This window comes from Suricata suricatta, chromosome 7 (genome assembly GCF_006229205.1).
Source record: "Suricata suricatta isolate VVHF042 chromosome 7, meerkat_22Aug2017_6uvM2_HiC, whole genome shotgun sequence".
Classification (NCBI taxonomy): Eukaryota; Metazoa; Chordata; class Mammalia; order Carnivora; family Herpestidae; genus Suricata; species Suricata suricatta.
Genome location: NC_043706.1, coordinates 94239751 through 94259986, shown reverse-complemented (window position 1 = coordinate 94259986; position 20236 = coordinate 94239751). Strand labels below are relative to the sequence as shown.

General features: G+C 42.1%; 2 protein-coding genes and 1 long non-coding RNA gene across 3 annotated transcripts in view; 1 reads left to right on the top strand and 2 right to left on the bottom strand.

Annotated features, from left to right (window-relative positions):
- LOC115297079 (coiled-coil domain-containing protein 162-like) overlaps positions 1–3267 on the bottom strand; it is a 59839-nt gene extending 56572 nt beyond the window's left edge. Inside the window, exon 1 of the mRNA XM_029945537.1 lies at positions 3186–3267. The gene's annotated coding sequence lies outside the window, so the exon portion shown is untranslated. The remainder of the gene's footprint in view (positions 1–3185) is intronic.
- LOC115295301 overlaps positions 3182–20236 on the bottom strand; it is a 30957-nt gene continuing 13902 nt past the window's right edge. The window contains exons 8-11 of the mRNA XM_029943203.1: positions 19715–19891; positions 10433–10550; positions 7857–8022; positions 3182–3324 (exon numbers count right to left, since the gene is read on the bottom strand). Coding sequence (XP_029799063.1) covers positions 3182–3324; positions 7857–8022; positions 10433–10550; positions 19715–19891 — 604 coding nt within the window. The remainder of the gene's footprint in view (positions 3325–7856; positions 8023–10432; positions 10551–19714; positions 19892–20236) is intronic.
- Positions 10705–11309, top strand: LOC115297078. Its single transcript, XR_003911254.1, has 3 exons — positions 10705–10817; positions 10934–11006; positions 11163–11309. It is a non-coding gene; the product is annotated as an uncharacterized LOC115297078 (long non-coding RNA).

Here is a 20236-nt window from a genome sequence, read left to right as displayed (position 1 = left end):
GAATACCTTCATGTTTAGAGACAGTTAAATGAGAAGAGCATAAAAAGAAATTTAAAAATGAAGGGAAAAACAACAAAAATGTAAGGACTTGAGAAGAGAAGTGGTATTGCTTTCCTACCTAGAGATGCCTTTTTGTACGCCCAGTTCAGAATTGCTGAAAGAGTCACTTGGACCTTCAGGGTATTTCCTCGTGTTTCTCCTTTTTGCCCTAATCATTCTGAACATTAGCACTACATTCCTATTAGTGGCACTTCTCAAGCCACATACATGTTTTATTCTGTTCTAGAAGTTCCTTTAAGGGACGTTTTGTTTGTTTTATTTTGTTTTGCCTCCCGCCATAACTGAATTACAAAGGAATTCAATCCTTTAAATCAGAGTGTGGCAAAATTTTCCTTAAAAGGTCAGATAGTAAATATTTTCCGCTTTGTGGATCATATAGTCTCTTGTACAACTACTCAGCTGTGTGCAAGCAGTCTGAGATAATTTATAAATGAATAGGCATGACTGTGTTTCAAAACCTCTCATTTATGGACACTGAAATTTGAATTCTATATAATATTCATTGAGTCAAAAAATACTACTCTTTTCTCGAAATTTCCCCCCCAACCATCTAAAGATGTAAAAGCCATCTTGAGCCCACAGGCCATACAAAAATCAGGGCTGTGACAGAAGTTTGCCGACCCTGACTTGAATAGTTAAAATCTATTAGAACCACTGTACCACCCAAGCAATTACTTTCAACACAAATGATTACCTCACCAGAAATTAAAGATAAGCTCACTTCTCAGGCATTTCTTGCACTAACTAATAAATAATTCCTGCAGGTTTGGTGGACACACCCTGGGCAATGGGGCTCCAATGGTATTGGAGAACAATACCAATTTCTACCAGGAACTTGGTAGAGGGTGCTGTGGTGTGGTGTGATGATGCGGTCCACAGCCAACAGCCAAGAAAAATTCTTGCGATGATTTTGGTGCAAAAAGGTGGTTTTATTAAAGCACAGGGACAAGACCCAGGAAGAGCTGCCCCAGGATTGTGAAGAGAGACTGATTATACACGTGGGAGTTGGGAGAGATAAAGTCAAGGGGAAGTTTCCAAAGGGCTTTTCATATGCTAAGGAAGACTCACTGGATCCTGGAGACCTAGCTATGGTCAAACCAAGGTTGTTTTTCCCTCTGGCAAACCATTAACATTAAGACTATAGGGAGTTCCTGGAGAAATGTTATACTCTGCTGCCTCAGGTATTTGTCAAGGGGCTGCAGGTTATAAGGAAATTTATCTTGCTGCCATTTCCTTCTGCCTTTGTTTCCCGCATCAGAGGGCAGGGTGAAAGGGGCAGAGTGAAACTTCTGTGCTTAGAAACATGCATCTGTCCTGCAACCAGGGCTGATTATGCCACAGAGAAGCAGGAGCCAGATAATTGGGTGATTAATGGGCCTCTATCTTGATGTCTTTAAGCTACATCCTTACTCATTTCCCCCCAGTCTATAGAAGCATGCTGCTCTCATTCTAGGTGAAAGTTCAGTTCTTTCTTTTCAATTTCTGGAGAGGTCTTGAGTTTCTATAAGCAAAAAGTTGCCTTGGGTAAACAGTCATGTTTGCTCAGGGTTGGTGAACTCTGGGGAAGGGCAAGGGAACTTCCCCACACTTCCTGTCTCTTGATTATCTAAGGACTTTTCCTTGTTTGCAGGTTTAGCAGTGAAATCATCAAATGGGATGACATTTATCTGTTAGCTTCTCCTTTCCTCTTGTTCCCTACCTTCTCTCAGTCTATTTTTCTATCCACACTGCTGTCTGGCATCCATTCTAGTTCTAAGACTGGAGTCAAATGCACCTAGATTCTACTTCTAGTCTGCCACTTACTAAACTGTGTGATTCCAAATACACACCAGCCCGGAAGAGTTCTGAAGATAAAGGCTGGAGGAAATGTGATAAATAAAGGCCTCGTGGAGACATACCGTCCTGAGTGGTTCCCTCCAAAGTCTTTTGAAAACTATACTGAATATACGGACACCAGACATAGAACACAGTGCCCTCCATTCCTGAGGGCTGAGTGTGCCAGGACAAAGGAAGGCCCTCGAAGGAATTCCTCGGGGAAGCAGAGTGGTTCCTCTAGGAGGACAGTAGTAAGCTGAGCCCTGCACAGCTGGAATCCAAACAGAATGTGGGGCGGGGGTATAGTTCTGTCTTTACCTTACATAAATTCCTTCCAAATTCTGACTGGTTTCAGAAGCAGAGGACTAATGAATGGCCATCTTGAAGAAATTAGAGCCTTTATATTCTACCGGCTCAACTAAGCTACAGCTCAGAATGCTGTTCGTCAATAAAAAAAGAAATGAACTAGCCCAATTGTTTTGTTCTGCTGAATTAATTTGAATCCAGAGACCCCTGATGCTCAGAGTAAAGAAAATGCAGAGCAAAAAGAGAAAATACAGTTCAGTTCAGTCCCTACATTTCCGCCCTCCATGAATACCCATGCTAACAGTGATATGTAATTATAATCCACAGGTAAGAGCACAGCCTCTTGAGGTCTCCCTCCGTGGCTAAATACTTACACTGGGAATTAATAAAGGAAGTTAATTGATTTTGACAATTTAAGAATGAGCAGAGACCCTTAGCTCTGACCTCTTCGCTTCCCACACAAAACTTATTTATCCTAGAAACAGTGTGACTCTCAATCATCAGTCATGATTAATTAACCAAATAGACTTCTTTTTGGTATGCAGAGCACTTAATATCTATATTTATTTGAATTTATAAATTTAACTCAGTCAATTCCACTGCCTTCACAAGTGCTGTGAAAATTCTGTTCTTTTGAAAGGGCTGAATAAACAAATAATAAACAAATAATAAAATAAACAAAACTCTTAGAATCATCTTCAGAGGTATAAAAAATATTATTCCCAATTAAATAACCTGAACATTGAAAGCAATTGTTATGCAAACTAACTCTATTTGTCACATTTAATAAAATTGAGAATATATAATCAGACAAGAACACAGGCTACTTGGACAGCCTTTGCAGCAGAATGCCTTTAGTAGCCACAGTGTTCTGGCTTAGGTTGTGCCCCTGACTATTTTAAGCTTGGTATTCAATCTTGCCAAGAGTGGCCTCCCTCAGTGGTCACTCAGAAACACCTGCCCTACACAATTAACTGGCCTGGTTCTGGCACAGCAGCCCTTACCGGATGAGGTGCCGCACTGCAGCATCAAACTGCAAAAATATAACCTCCCTTCGAAGGAGGAGCACCTGGGACACATGGGCAGGGTCCTTGGGGCTCTGAAGGCTGTCAATCATTTTCTGCAGTTCTCGAAGCTCCGACCCTGGAAGTTGGATAACATTTTCATCAGATAGTGTGACATACAGTCTACTGTGGCTAACCTAATGAGTCATCATTCACCTCCAAAGCTAACTTTTTACCTCTCTGTTTATGAACATGCTAATTATAATTTTTGCAAGACCAGCAAAGTCTTATATTGTAGAGCCCAAGGTCTGATTTATCTTTCCTTCCTTCCTTCCTCCCTCAATAAGATAAACATTTGCTTTGCTTTTCAGAATAAGAATATGCTGTTGAATGAAAGTTTTAAATTTTACAAGGCTACAGCCTCTAGACTGAATAAAAGAATTACAAGGAATGGGAGAATATAGGTCTCAGTAGATCTGTTAGGGGCTTGAACTTATTTTGATTACAAACTGGCATTCATTTCCCATAACCATGCCATACAAATCAGCCTCTCTGTCACTGGCTCATCCTGTCACTGGCTCATGGATTAAAGAAGACTCAAGACCATCTAAGGAAAGCAAGAAATATGCATGTCTATGTGTACATGCGCACACACACACCTTCTTCTAAGAGATTATCATCATTTTAAGAGGTGTGAGAGATCCTAAACTGACTTACTTATTTCTTGGATCTTTACTGCAAAAGTGGGCTGGATATAAATAGACTTTTCTGTGTTTTGAACGGAAATCTAAGTTAGGGGCACAACTGCTTTTTGTAGCAGTTAGTGCTGGGTTGAGGAAATGGGCCTGTGTATAGATGATCTCTATTATTGGCCCAGGAGAGGATCTAGTCAGAATGGGAGAGCACAGCAAGAAAACGAGGAGCCCTTCGGGAGCAGTGGTCGGGTGGGTGGGCCCACACTTCCAAGGCTATTGGAATGTCAGCTGATCTGAAATGTTCGTCAGCTCCCAGTGAGGACAGTGATAGGTTTCTACCTGAGAGGACATCACTGTTATGGGAAGAAGACTATGGAAACTGATCTCCATGCCTGATATGTAGCCCAAGGCAGAAGATAGATGGGATATTCATGAGGCATTTCCAGAGTTACTCTCTTAATAGCTTGTCCAGATTGAGCAGCCTTCTTCCCTACCTGGCCTGGCACTGGATTTCTTCCCATGTTTCTAGACAAAAGAGGAATAGAGGGAATGGGGAAGCTGTCCATGAGAGCCTGACTAGGGTAGAACCCGGACTGAGAAAGTTGCTAATACTTGCAATATATGCTTTTGGCTTTAGAAAAAGAGAAGCAGTCCAGATTTCATATCCATTTGATACTTTACACAGAAGAGAAAAATGGTTTTTAGGTACTTTTCCAGCCCCTGCAAAATTGGACCCCATCACCAAAATTTGTATGACTCCTCTATAAACCTGATGGTTCCATTGGACTGAAAAGAAACTTCCTCGAAGAGGAGTCATGTTAGAGTGAACTGCACAAGAATTTTAGTGGTGGATGAAAGCCCTATTTAGTGGTCGTCAGTGAGCCTTATTTGTTCAAGTCCTAGTGGGACGGTCTGCGAGCATTACACGCTGTCAGGTGAAGTAACAACCAGTGGGGAATGGTTTACAATCCTCTGCAATGACAATGAGAAAGGAATATAAAGTTGCATTTGTCCTGTGACTAAAGCTCTGTTAAAGGTGAAGTGTGTTTGGACAAGGGCTAGAAGGCAGTAAAGATAAATATAAATATCTCCCTTGTCAGAATGGTTGGATTACAGGTCATTATTCTCTTTTCATTTCCATTCTTGATACATATGTGATGTGTGTACATGTTAACATGATCACTTCCCAGCAAAATTGTTCTGTGCTAATAGGTAGTATTACCATTAAAACACAAATGTAGAGGAGGGGACTACCCTCTCTTTGTTATTAACTGATTTTACCATCCTCCTTCAGGCTTCCCTTTCCTCATGGCATCAAGCTGCCGCTTGGTGGGAGGGGAGGTGGCTGGCGGGGCAGGGCAGACAGCCTGTGAGGATGGGGCAGATGGTTACCATGCAGTTGTGGTGGTGGGATTGGGAGGAGATCTTAAGCCAGGAAACATCAGGAAACAAATGAGACTTTCTCCAGGAGGGTCCCATTTGGGAAATGAGAGAGAAAGACAGCGACAGAGAGAGAAATCACAGTGGCCCTGTCTCTACGCGAATATTCTGAGCCAGTACACTTTGTTCTTAGCTTGTCTCTAGAGTTCCTGAAACTCTAAGTTTAATTGGCCTCCTAAACCTTTACAAGGAAATCACAGTATAAACTCCCACAGGCTGATTACATCCCTGCTGACTCCAAGGGGAGTTGCTGGCTTTCAGGCAAGGAGAGGATTGGGCAGGGTCCACACAGCCCGTGCACAGTGTCTAAGAGCTGCTTCCTCAGTCAAGTGGCAGGGCCAAAGCTGAGACCTGGAGGGTGCCCTTAAAAATTATTTTAAAGCATAGAAGCCCACAAAAGTCATCTAACTACAAAGAGCTTGACAATAGCCAACAGGAGGTGGGTGAGGGTATGAACAGACCCGTCTATTTTCACCTTAGCTCTCCTTGCCTCCTCTGGAAAGCAGGCCAGGAACTGAGCAACCTAGGCTTTTTAAAAAGATGATTATCACAGAGTGGGATTTTCTCTTTTAGTTGTTTGCTCTTTATCTATTTTCAGCTGAGTATGCAAAACTTTGCACATTCTCCCTGAAGCACAAATGTTTTTGCTGGCAACATGACAGGGTGCATGCCTCTAATTGCACACCTTGGAAAGCATGGGCCCCACATGTTTGAATGGTTTCTGATTCATAAGCATATAAATAGTAAGAAACCAATTTCCTTCATCCTGAATTCTGGGTCCTCAACAATTTGGCCTCATTTCCCACTGTTCCTTGGTGTCACACTGGTAGGTATGCCATCTCTGGACTGGCTATGTGCAGTCTGCCTGTCACCTTTGTCACTGTCCTTTTCCTGTCTTGCCAGGACCATCCCTCCTAGTTTTCTCCATTGATGAAAGTGAGGGCAAGTGCCCCCATATCACCTGCAGGTTCTGCCTTCCCAGCTGCTGTAGGAATTCCTATGCAGGGTCTTCCTTTGGAAAGATGGCTCTGGCTCTCTCTTCTGTCTCATCTCTGTGTGACACTTGTCCCCTGTCTCAAGGGCAGGGATGGCATTCTTCCTGTCCCATCCTTTCTCATGTCCCTCGTTTAAAGCCTGCTCCCCACACCCTCCCCAAATCTAGCAGCTCCCCTAAAAGTGTCTTAGCTTATTTTCTGAGTAAGCCCCTTTTGTAACAGTCCCAAATTAGTAAAAGGAAAGACTCTAAGCGTGCTTTGGAACTTCTCTATTCTCTGGATTCTGACATGGAAGGCTTGCTAGTAGTTTTGCCATCTCATTAGCCTGTGACAATTTTGTGTTTTCTGCTAAGTCAGCACCAAACCATCCCTTCTTCATGCTGCCTCTCCTCAAGATACAGGTGTCAATGTTCCTCCAGGAGCGCCACTCACATCCTTGCCTAGGTCTCCCACATGAGTGTTTACGGATTCCCCAGTGCTCGTTAGCACAATGCAAATCTACCAGCAAACAAGTCAGGGTCTCCCGCAAACATATTTCCTTTACACACTGGCCAGAAAGGAATAGATTCAGAGTATATTACACTTGTTTGAAGACCGCTAGGTTAAAATGGGCATATTTTTATCTCATTTTGTTGGCTCTTCTTATCCTTTAAAATCCTTGGCTACTCTGTCACAATATATAATATTTACATAACTAATGACATAATTTGGCTGGGAGTCAAATTATTAAAATAACAAGGTTAGTTTCCCTACTTTTGATTAACTCAGCTTACTAAGCATTTCAGAGTCTTTAATTTACCTTGTGCATTTATCTTAGAACTCTGTGCTTAGGATTTACGGATTAGCGCTTGGCAAATAAAACTAAAGCCTCAATCATTCTTGCTTCAGGACCATCAGACTACTGTTAGCTAACAGAAGACTGCCTGCAAGAATTCTTGACAATAAATGCTTGGTTCTGACCTTGCCATGTTAGCTCACATAGGCCAGAAAGGGAATGAAAAAAAAAAACTAGTATGCAGTAGGGGCATGTACATTCTTGCAGAAACTTTACACAGATTTTAACCCACAGAACATCTCCAGGAACAGGTATTATCATCCCCATTTAATAGATGGACAGAGAACCACAGAATAAAATGTCTAGCTTGCAGTAACCAAGTCTCAGATACAGGGTTAAAACCCCCGCTTGCCGCTCTTGACTTGCTTTACCTTGTGGTTTAGCCTATTAAGTGTGGAATTAATTAGTTTGGAGACACTACATTATGAGGTTTTGCTCCTTGCTCTTCTTCTCACTGTCATTTATGAAAAAATATTTTAGTTTTGTTTTTCCAAGTATTAAGCACTTCATATTAATTAACTAGATGGGAGGAATCTTTTCACAGTGTGTGTATATCAAATCATCACATTGTACACTTTAAATAGCTTACAATTTTATTTGCCAATTATACTGCAGTGAAGTTGGGCGGGGCGGGGTGGTAGGGAAAGAGCTTCACAGAATTTCAAGTGAATATTGAAGGTGATTTGAATCACCTTTAATCACTTACCAATGCCCTCAGTTCCTCCCCAGTCACCTTTCAAAGGGTTAGCACTTTGAGGAAATTTAAAACATGTTGAGCAATTTCCAAGTTTAGCAAAACTGAAAAGGTAGGCCACAATGTCATGGAGAGGAGCTATCACCTGTAGAGTTAGCTTTAAGGCTTGAAAAGCTGCCTGTGGGTATAATCAATACAAAGACATTTTAAGAAGTTTCTAAGAGACATATAAAAATATATGAGCATTGATGGAGATAATATCTTTGAACAAGAATATTGGTTAAACATTTTCACAATATAATGCAGGATAATAATCACAGGATAATATCTGAAAAACAGAACAAACCTATTCATGAACCAGTTTATATGCCTTTGGACAAGGTTAAGTTCTGGAGTGAGGCATTTAAAGCAATGTGTTTCTCTTTGTTTAAAGTCATGGTGACCATAAACACAGTGAAATGTGTTTGTATGACCATCGACAGATTACAAGGGTCACAAATAAATTCCTAGCAGAAACCCATATTCAGACATTGCCCTGAGAAAACAGCTATAAGCAAAGCATAGATACTTATCAATGTAGTTTAAACACACAACTTAAAAATCAAGCCCTGGATCTTAAATATTAATGTTCAAGTGAAAGAAAAATAGAAAAGTATGATCTAACTGAAAGAAGGTAGTATTTTTATACATATTTTAAAAACACCTAAAGCTCTTCAATGAAAGAAAGAGTGGTTGAATTTTTAATTATTTGAGGAACCTCCATACTGTTTTCCAGAATGGCTGTACCAATTTATAGTCCCATCCACAGTATACAAGTGTTCCTTTTCCTTCACATCCTTGCTAACATTTGCCATCCTAACAGGTGTGAGGTGATCTCTCATTTGGTTTTGATTTGCCTCTCTCTGATGATTAGTGCTTTTGAGCACTTTTCATGTGCCTGCTGGCCATTTGTAGGTCTTCTTTGGAAAAATATCTTTTCAGGGCCTCTGCCTATTTTAAAATCAGATTTTATTGCTGTTTAGTTGTGGAGTTCCTTACATATTTTAGGTATTACCCCCTTATCAAATACACAGTTTGCAAATATTTCTCCCATTCTGTAAGTTGCCTTTTCTTTTTGTTATTTCCTTTGTTGAGCAGAAGGTTTTTAGTTTGAGGAGTACTGCTTATTTATTTTTGCTTTTGTTGCCCATGCTTTTGGTGTTCTATCCAAAAGGTCATTACAAGACCAATGTCAAAGAGCTTTTCCCATTTTCCTCTAAGAGTTTTATGGTTTCTGATGTTACATTTAGTCTCTAATCACTTCCAAATAATTTCTGTGAGGGGAAAAATAGGGGGTCTGCTTTCATTCTTTGGCATGTATAATTACTATATGATCCTCCCACTTCTTTGTATGTATACAAAATCAGTATCTCAAAGAGATTATCTACAGTCTCAGGTCTACTGCAGCATTGCTCATAACAGCCAAGCTATGGAAATAATTGAAGTGCCCCGTGGATGTATAAATGTATAAAAAAATGTGAAACACACACGCATGCATGTGCGCGTGAACACACACACAAACACACACACAGACACACACAAAGAGGAATATTATTCAGACATTAACAAAAAAGGAAACCCTTCCATTTGCAACAACATGGATGAACCTGGAAAATATTATGCTAAGTAAAATAAGCCAGATAGGAAAGACACATCTGGTACAATCTCACTTATATATGGAATCTAAGAAAACCAAAAATTTGAGCTCATAGGAAGGTGGTTACTAAGGGGTGGGAAATGGATAGGTGCTGGTCAATGAATACAAATTTTCAGTTAGAAGAATAAATTCTGAGGATCTAATGTACAGCATAAAACCTATGGTTAACAATAATGTATTGCACATCTGGAATTTGTTAGCAGAGTAGATAATTGTTCTTACCACACAGAAAAGAAGGTAACTATGTGAGGTAACTGATATGTTAATTAATTGTGGTAATCATTTCATATTGTACACCTATGTTAAATCATATTATACATTTTAAATATATAGGATTTATTTATTAGTGACATCTCAGTAAAGCTGGGACATGGGAAAAGGAAGGGTAAGAAACCTAAGTTGTTAAATAGGTTTTCACTTACATAGAAAAATTAGAATGTTTCCAAATTGCTGTTTTTCAACACTGTACTTAGAAAATACTTATTTGAGTGCCCCGTGTATTTCTAGATCTACTCCTTTGTTGATTACCAGTAAGATAGGCACACAGAGCAATCCTTCAACAAACAGGCTGATTACCAGGATTGTGATTTTGACCTGTCATTAGCTTCATGAAGGGTTTGGGAGGAAATTGAGGATTAATAAGGAATGTGGGAAGCTCGAATTAGTGTTCATTATGACCAAGGAGAAACAGAACTCGGGAAATAATGAGGCCCAAGAGAAATGATAATAAAGTAGGCAAAAATATTGGGGGCTTTGTGAAGATTTCAGTTATTAGATATCCCTAAAAAAAACACAAGAGATGTTCTCTGAAACTGATATGTTTAACCACGAGAAATTAAAAGAAAAAAACAACAGCCAGTATTCATTCTGGCACACGTCAAAAACTACAAACCTTTTCTGGCAGTGTTTTGAACATAACCAGCACTTCAGAAGGATGGGGTATGAACCATAAATTGAGGAAAACTTTCCCATCAGCAGACAGCAAACATCGTGGCCGGGGCTGGAAACTCCTGCAGCATTAGAAGAAAGTTTGGGCAGGCACAGCATTTCTCTCTAAAAAAGAGGTGGCCCCAGTGTGAACTATTTATACCACCGCCCTTCAGCCGCAGCGCCAGAGTCCGGATTGTGGAGACACACGAGCCGAGCCAGCAGGCCTCCCTTCCAGGCCGCTCACAGGTGGCCCTGGCTATAAATATCCCTGGGGAAGAGCAGTGGGGCTGCTTTTAGCCTCAGCTGTGTTGGCGGAAGAAGCGGGCTGGGACCCCGGGAGAGGCGAGGTAAGAAAGCAAAGGGAGAACGTGAATTAGGTGGCCAACACCATTCTAGGCACTACATGTTTTCTCCCTTAATTCTTATGACAGCCTTGGAATGTGTCTATTTTGTTCCTTTACAGATGAGGAAACGGAGGCCCTATGAGATCTTGCCTGTCCAGCTCCTAAGAGATGAAGTTTGAGATTTAAATGCAGGTCTGTCCAGTTCCAGAACCCAGGCTTTTGAGACCAGCCTCGGTTTGCCTTCCTAGCTTGCCATCTTTTTTTGCCAGGTTCTCCAGACTCTGGCCTTTTTTTCCTTCTTTCTCCTCTGTGCTCCCTTCTTCCTCCAAATACCTTTTTATTTCTTAGGCAGCAGTATAGCTGCCTCTTTGTTGCAGGTCTATGTCCAAACCCATAATCCTGGTGTGTCTGGTTTAAGAATTCACACGAGCCCAGCTACCTACGACCCGGCCTGAGGAATAGAATGTCGCCAGCTCCTCGGGTGGCCCTCGAAGAACCCACCATCCTGAATTTTACATTAGTCAATTTAGTTTTTCCTTGTAGTTTTACCACAAGTGGACAAACCATTAAAAGATTATTTTGTTGGGTTTGGTCTATTTTTGACCTTCACACCAATGGAAGCTATCTTTCTATTATTCCCACTGGAGGAAGGTAGCATCTTGACCTGGTTTCTATATGATCTCAGGACTGAAGTGGCCCAATGTGACAGAGTGTGGAGTGAGGGGACAGTTTCCCATTTGAATGGATTCGATGCCTTTAAGTATAATTGGCTTCATCTGGTGTGAAAATGGTGCTATTTGCAGTTAACAGGTGTGGGTTCTGGCATCAGAGGACCCCATTTTGAGACCAACTTCCATCACCCACAGCTGTGTGGCCTTAGTTGAATTACCATCTGAGTCTTTTCACACATAAAATGGGGATAATGATTCCTAACTCAGGATTGGTATAAGAAATACTTTTTTTAAGTACCACAAACCAAAATAATAAAATAAAAATAAAAATGAATGCCAAGCATGTGAAAAGTATTTTATAAATTGTGAGGTGCTATACAAAGTTTTTTATTATAATGCTGATGTGAGGGTATCTAGCAAACTGGCCAAGGCTGGGTGGGGAGCAAGGGATGCTTGTGGACCAGTAGAGAGACACAAAGGAAACTTCAAGGTTATTTGTTAAGAAGTGGGAACCTGTAGGGGTTCCTGGGTGGCTCTTCACTTCAGCATCTGACCTCAGCTCAGGTCCTGATCTCATGGTTCATGGGATCAAGCCCCGCTTCACGCTCTGTGCTGACAGCTCGGAGCCTGGAGCCTGCTTTGGTTTCTGTGTCTCCCTCTCTCTGTCTGTCCCCTGCTCACATTCTGTCTCTCTCTGTCTCTCAAACGTGAATAAACATTAAAAAAAAAGTTGAAACCTGTACATGCTAATGAGAAGATGTCATAGAATTGAGGGTTACAGGGAAAGGCCAGAAACTAGTGTCACCTGAGGCCTGTCTTGGTTATGCTAGACAAGGCAGACCTCACAGATAGACAGTGAAAGGAGGTGTGCAGTGGGCATGGAGCCCCCACCCTCACATCGACCCCTGTCCAGGGTGCCTGGGGTCCTCCTCAGCCCTCTGCTCTGCTCTGCCCACTCTCCCCTAGTCCTGGAGAGCTGTGTTCACTCTTCTGGCTGCAACCACTGTCCATGCGCCAGTGACAGCTGACTCCATGTTTGCACACCTGGCCCACTCCACAGCTCCAGGCTTCCAACCTGCTTCCTCTTGGCTGGCAGTGCTTCAGATCATCTCAGTCAAAAACAGCAAGAACTGAACTCCTTACCCTCTTCCACCCCAATCCTGTGCTTCCTCCCATGTTAAAAAAAAAAACAAAAAAAAACCCCCCACAATCCCCAAATCCTGAAAACCAGAAATCAGCAGTCATTCAGATTTCTCCCTTCTCCTTTACTCCTCAGGTCCTCCTGATTCTATATTTCCCTCATACTTGTACCTGGTTTTCATTCCCACATCCACTGTTGACAGCGAGGACTCTCAGTGGGAGGGTCTCACCTTCTATGGGCATTCTGGAAATCATAAGGGTGGCTTTTGGCTCTTGTTAATGTTTCTGGGTCTCTGGGAGAGATTCAGATGGCCCTTTCCACTTACTGAAGTAAAATGTAATTCATTTTAACTGAAGGCTGAAACTTTTCAATATCAAACCTTCTGAGTATGAGACTTTTAAAATCATTAAACCTCTACGTCAGAATCATTGGCTTTAAACCTACCTTTCAAGTCTTAGGGTTTTAATCAGGTAATTTGAAGCTCGGGAACAAAGGTTGGTGTTAGTTTGGAGAATTTCCTTTATTTCAGCAACCACAAAGTCAGACTATCCTGTCCTGCAGCAGATCAAAGCCAGTGTAATCCAGTCTTATCTCTATTGTTCAGTGCACAATGCCCAAAGGTGCCCCAAAGAAACATTGAATATCAACAATCAAAAGTCACCAGGCCTGTGGCTGAGCATACGAGGTTGTGGGCTAAGGGGCTGGTGGCAGCAGTGTGGCTGAACCAGACCTTGGCCCCTGAGGAGCACATAACATCCCACGAGCAGCAGAGCCCTCTACCAAGTGTTATCCTCCATTTCTCATCCATTATTTCCTTCCACTTCTGCCCCTGCCTGCAGCTGAGGGAGGGCAGAGAGAGTAGCAGAAAGCTTTGGGTGCAAAGTGCAGGAGTTTAGCCTGATTCTCAGACCTATGAGGAGGATTCCTCCCCCTCCTTGTCGATGACCCATTAACCCCCCAGCCTGCCAGTTCCTTGACTTGCTCAATATCGTCACCCTTAAATTTAACTCCTCTTTAGCCACTCGCTCCGGGGCCACATTCCAGACCTTGTCATTACCTGGGACCACATAACCTCCAAAGACTTAAACTCAACATCCCGGTTTCCCATCTCAACCTTTTATTCCTGTTTTCTCAGTCACTCACTCCCAATAAATCTCCTTTATCCCCACAACATATGCTCCTTGATGTCATCCAGCCCTCTGGTCCTTCCCTCAGCCCTTTCATCTGTCAATTCCATTCTGAATTTATTCCCTTCCCTGTCCAGACTGGCTCTTGCAGTCAAGCACAGGAACCTTCCAGTCTCTTACTTCTTTATACTCGCTACCCAGCTACCTAACAAAACCCTAACTCTTTCCTCCAGCCATTTTGCTTTCTGCTTCTAGCTGCATGTTACTGAGCACAGCTGGAGGAGATCACACCACTGACTGCACTGATGCAATAACAAGTAAATGGTTTCCAGCCTGAGCAGTGTCACCCTGGGACAGCCCTTATTCTTTCCTTTGATCAACTTTCATGCCCATTTCCTTTTCTAATAATTCCAAGTCTTCTTTCAGCCTCATACCAAACTTCTGCCAGCAGATGATGACAAGGTCTGTTATTGCATAACTGAATTAAAGGCTACTGGCTGGAACTCCCCCTACTTCCTGTGGGCCCTTCCCTACCCCCATCCTCCCTTTCAACCAAGGTCAATGGCAGAGGTACACACCTGGGATATGAAATGAAGGTGGTCACTGCCCTCAAGGTTCGTACATTTCTGCATGTGTGATTTATGATAGAAGCATGGTGTGATGGAAGTACACAGGGGTTAGGGGCTCTGACTCACCTCCAAGTTGAAAATCTGTGTACAACTTCGTTCAAAAACTTAACTACTGATAGCCTATTGTTGACCAGAAACCTCACTGATACATCAACAGTCAATTAACACATATTTTGTATGTCATATGTATGATACACTATATTTTTATAATAAAGGAAGCTAAAGAAAAAAATGTTATTAAGGAAATCACAAAGAAGAGAAAATACATTTACAGTACTCTAATATATTTATTTAAAAAAATCCACGTGTAAGTGGACCCTTGCATTCAAACTTGGGTTGTTCAAGGGTCAACTGTACATGAAAGTGCAGTGAACATCCAGAAGGATGTTCCCAACCTAGTGGGAGGTTATTGGATGAAATTCATAGCTGAGGCTTCTGAGCTGTCATCTCTCTCTCCACTTTCTTCTTCTTTTTCTAAATTTTTTAACATTTATTCATTTTTGAGAGAGAGATAGTGTGTGAATGGGGGAGGGACAGAGAGACAGACACACACAGAATCCGAAGGAGGCTCCAGGCTCTGAGCTGTCAGCACAGAGCCTGACACAGGGCTCGAACCCATGAGCAGTGAGATCATGACCTGAGCCAAAGTCAGACGCTTAGCCAACTGAGCTACCCAGGCGCCCCTCCACTTTCTTTTTCTTAATGGCACTGCCAATTTTTCCCCATTTAAAGAAACTGTGGTAAAATATACATAACATAAAATTGATCATTGTAACTGTTTTAAGTGCCCAGTTCAGTGGCACTAAGTACATTCACATTGTTGTGCCACTGTCATCACCATCATCTTCAGAACTTTTTTCTATCCTCCAAAATGACACCAATTAAACAATAGTACAAATTAAACAATAGTTGTACTGCCATCTTTTTTTTTTTTTTTTTTTTTTTTTTTTTTACCGAAGCCAGAGAGACTCTGGGTGACACCTTAGATTCCTCCTTTTCCTTTAGCTTCCCATTAAATCCAGCACCTGGCCAACTGATTTCACTTTCTACACGTCTCCTGTCTGTATAGTGTCAGTAGCTTGCTCCCCTTTTTCATATTGTTGAATGACAAACACCAACTTCTAGATCTTGCCCATTGTTCTGTACATTTTACTTCCCACTGCTCATCCTCATATACCTTGGTGGGAGCCACTCAAGAGTCCAGGTGCCATTCCACATCTCTGTGCTGTCTCCCAGCTTGAACTGAAGTTCTTTTCCTTGTCCACCTGAAACACTAACCATCCTTGGAGACCCAGGTTTAGCATCCCCTTTCCCCTGCAGCATGCCCTGCCCCCCAGCCCCACCTACCCAATCCTTTAGATAACATGGAAATCCTTCAGATTTCCTAGTGGGCACTTTCATTAAATTTTATATACTATATTTTATTCTTTATCACAGTGTACTATAAATACCTATTTCCCCTTGTCAGAAGGGCAAGAACCATGTCTATCCATTGCTCTACAGCACTTGGCACCAAGGTTGCCATGAACTGCTGTTCAGGTTGTGCCCTGAGGCAGTCAGCAGTGGCCAAGATCCAGCCTATCTTTTACCTGCCAAGCTCTAGGCCCTGCCCAGAGGAAGGAGTGCCTTCTTCTAATGTGCATAAAGCACCACATGGGATCATGGTGGCTCTATCTGTTGCATAGGAAGGGTTTGATTAACGTTAGTATCCTCTCTCTCATTTCTTCACTCCTCCATTAGCCAACACCCAACACCACTGCTCTTGGAGACTGGCCAAGCATCATCCCAGTCTCCAGATTCTAGTCTCTTCTGGAGCTATGAAAAGCAAGGAGGCCTCAAGGGACATTTTTCTTGGGAGGAGAACTCTCTCTGGCTCCTCTTCTAAAGAGACTTTGGTTTGAGGATAAGGTAGTCTCTGTTAAAACTAAACACAGTACATTAAAGCCTTTAAAGGATTAAGTAGCATTTTAGAACTTTAAACCTACAGAATGCATGGGGCTCTTCCGGTTAAGAGATGGCAAACACAAGCAGGGAAGCCACCTTTCCTCTGTCCTTGACCATAGGAGACCACACCAATCAATTACAACACACTCATAAGCTTGAGATGTCTCGGAATCCTCAGCAGGGCATTAATTGTCAGCAGTGATATTTAAAAGAAAACTTTTTATCTTCCACTTATCCCAACTCCGTATTTTAGGAATGCAGTGAGTGAGGACCTCTGTCCTCCTCCATGACCCTGATTCCCCAACCCTGTCCTGGGGAAATCTCTAGTTAAACTTGCCCTGGGGTGATTCCCATCTATCATTTCATGAACTTTCTTAAATGGTCCCTTTCTAGGAAGCCTTTCTATAGCAGTTCCATTCTTTGGTATCAATCTCTAGACACCCTAATACTAAAGATCTTAGCATGTTTAACTTCAGAGAGCTGCTTACATTTCCTCACTCATCAGATGAAGAATTGAGGTTCAGAGATTGAAGAGAAGTGATTTGCCTGAGACCTCAGGGCAACTTATGATTGAGCTGGGTAAAGCCTAATATTCTAACTCCCAGGCCATGGTTCTCTCTCTACTCTACCTCCTTGTGGCCTATGTTCATTTGAATGAATACTGAGTACGTGGAATCACAGACTTTGGAGTTAGAAATAATCTTCTACACTGCCTCGGGTTTACAAAACTCCCACATAAGACAGAAGTTCCGGGGCGCCTGGGCAGCTCAGTCGGTTAAGCATCCGACTTCAGCTCAGGTCATGATCTCACAGTTTGTGGATTCGAGCCCCATGTCGGGCTCTGTGCTGACAGCTAAGAGTCTGGAGCCTGTCTTCAGATTCTGTGTCTCCCTCTCTCTCTGACCCACCCTGCTCACGCTGTCTTTCTCTCAAAAATAAATAAAACATTAAAAAATTAAAAAAAATTGTTAAAAAAGACAGAAGTTCCTTTCTCTATCGCTCCATTTTCTGAGATGTAGTAAAAGGGACATGTTAAAGTCTAGAGAGTTTAGGAAGCAGGACACAGGTGAAGTGGAAAAATACTGACTCTTTATCAGTGACTGCTCATCTACTGCCTAACTCTGTGACTTGGGCTCTGGGTGTGTGCTCACTTTGCTCACACTTTTATTGACCAAAGTCCTGCCATAAAATTACCACACACTAACTGACCAGATGATTTAGGGCTCTAGGCTCATCCTCCTTAATTGACTGTTTCCCTTAATCTTTAGGAAACACAGAGTCATCTAAAATAAACAATAAAGGAATAGAGCAAGATCTGCAAGTTCGAGAGGTTTTTTGTTTTTTCTTTTCTTTTCTACTTCTTGACCTCATTTGGTTGCTTCAAATAATACAGATCAGAAACAAAAACAGACTTCCTAAACACAAATGTCGTGAACTTGTGGTTAGACTTCTGGAAACTATTTTTAAAATTTGATTCCAAATATAGATTAGGCTTATAAATGGTTTACTAGGCTAGTGGGTAGATCAAATAATGAAACTCAGAAATCTTAGGGGATTCTCCTGTGATGTTTCATATGAGAGAAAGATATGCTTCAGCCTCATTGGGCAACAGGTGTCCAGTCAAATCCTTCAGCAAAATAGTCTACTGAGGTATATTTGCCCTACCCCTCTCTCAAATGCAGTCTTCCATTAGGTAAATCCTCAAGTCTACCCAAGTGAAAGCACTGGCTGACTCATCAGACAAGCCCTGGTATTCACAAACTGGGCGCCTTCTCAGTATAAGGTGAGCCTGGTCGCTATTTTGGTAGCCAGCTGTTAGTCACTCAAGGGCTTACAAACTCAAGTTCGTTCCTTCTCCAACATTCTCTAGCCTGTTCTATCATTGGTGATCCCAGCTTACCTATCCCCTTCCCTTTGAAGTTCTCCCTGAGGCTCTGGGCTATACAGTTAAACACTCCCTCTTTTGTGTCCTCACAGAACATTTTGCATAACTCTAGAAGGTTATCTTTAAAATCTTTGATGTTACTTTCTTGTTTACAGAACTTTCCCCCACTGGACTGAATTTACTGCCAAAGTCAATGACGCTCACCTTTGTAACCCTGGCACATGGTAAAAGTGTCTGGTACTAAGTAAGCACTAAACAAGTAGTGGTTGAATAACACATGAAGAAATAAGTGAGTGAAAGAGTGGTCTGATATAAATGTTCTTTCAATTCCCGTTTACCTATATCTGTTCTATGATCATATTTATTGAGTATCGATATCACTTGGCACTAAGCTCTGTACCTTATGGGAAAGAGTAAGGAGGAAGCCGGCTTACCCAACAGGATGTTTTGCTCCCCTTTGGAGGCTGCATAACTGTATAACACCCCCTTTTGTTTTTTAAAGGAAATGTGGTTGCTGACCACACTGGTATGCTAACTCTTCCATCTAGGTGAGGGAACTCTAGGCAGGCTGAGTGAAGAATATTTGAGAATGAGAAAGAATGAAATCTGGCCATTTGTAGCAAAGTGGATGGACCTCGAGGGTGTCATGCTGAGTGAAATAAGTCAGGCGGAGAAGGACAGATATATGTTTGCACTCATAGGTCTAACAGGAGAAACCTAACAGAGGGCCATAGGGAGGGGAAGGGGGAAAGAGAGTTGGGGAGAGAGAGGGACACAAATCATGAGAGACTATTGAAGACTGAAAATGAACCAAACAGAGGGCTGAAGGGGGAGGGAGAGGGAGGAAGGGAGTGATGGCCATGGAAGGGGGGCCCTTGTGGGGAGAAGCACTGGGTATTATATGGAAACCAATTTGACAATAAACTATTATAAAAAAAGAATATTTGAGAAACTGGATAAGGCATGAGAAGGAAGTATGTAAGCAGCTCTGCCCTTATCATTTAATATCACTCTACATGTATTTTTTTCTCTGTAAAAGAAATACAGGGGGACAGATTTATCCAAGGTACTGGTGTATCAATGTTATGTATGTGCTTCTCAGTCCTTTTGCTCCATTGAGTAAAATCTTTGAAGCCAGGACAGCTCAAAATCAAGTTTACTTATTTGTTTCCTCATTTTAGATGCTCGCTTATGTGAAAGGTATGACTGGTGAAAATCTCTGAGATCTCCAGGGGAGAACAAAACTGCATAGATTGAAAAAGCAGTGAAACAGCCCATAAACAGAGAACTTCTTCTGGGTTCAAATACAAAGATACTGTTATTCTTGGAGTGTTAGCTCTTTTGCCCTTCTGAACCAAAAGACCAGTAAAGAAACCAAAAATGCAGTAAAGAAAGCAAGATTCCCATACCAAATGTAACATGGCTCTTCCCTCTTCCCTGGGAGGGATGGGTGTGTTGGGAGCTGGGAGGGGGATTTAAGAAGCTCTAAAGGAAATTACACACCTGGGGTCAGCCTCGAGGCCCTCCTTGGAGTCTCTCAACCCTTTCTTTTCTTGTGGTTGCCCCACCATGAAAAAGGTGTCCCTGATAGTAGGGAAATCTTCCAGCAGGGCTCTCAGGCTACTGCTGTATGCCATGATCTGACCCCGAAGAGCATAGTGAGACATACGACAGTTGAACCTGAAAAGTCAGAAGAGATGATATCCAGAAGGTGAATCAAAGTTTTTGTGTTATTCTCAGACAGATCTACTTCCCTGAAAGACCTTTCAAAGAGAATAGAGGGACCTCATCCAGGCGAAAGTTCTATCTGGGTCAGGTTGCTATTGCCTGAAAGCAGAGGCATGGACCTCTTCAAAGCACCTCCTGTCCTTCACTTCTGATGCTCTTCTATGTGTCAGAGGATCCTTTGGTTTGGCTTTACCCAAGAAAATCGTATGTTTATTTAAAAACCAACCATACACTTCTCTTGGGTAAGTGAAGGAGAGGAGGTGCTTTGAGGAGGTTCATGCCTCTGCCTTCAGGCAG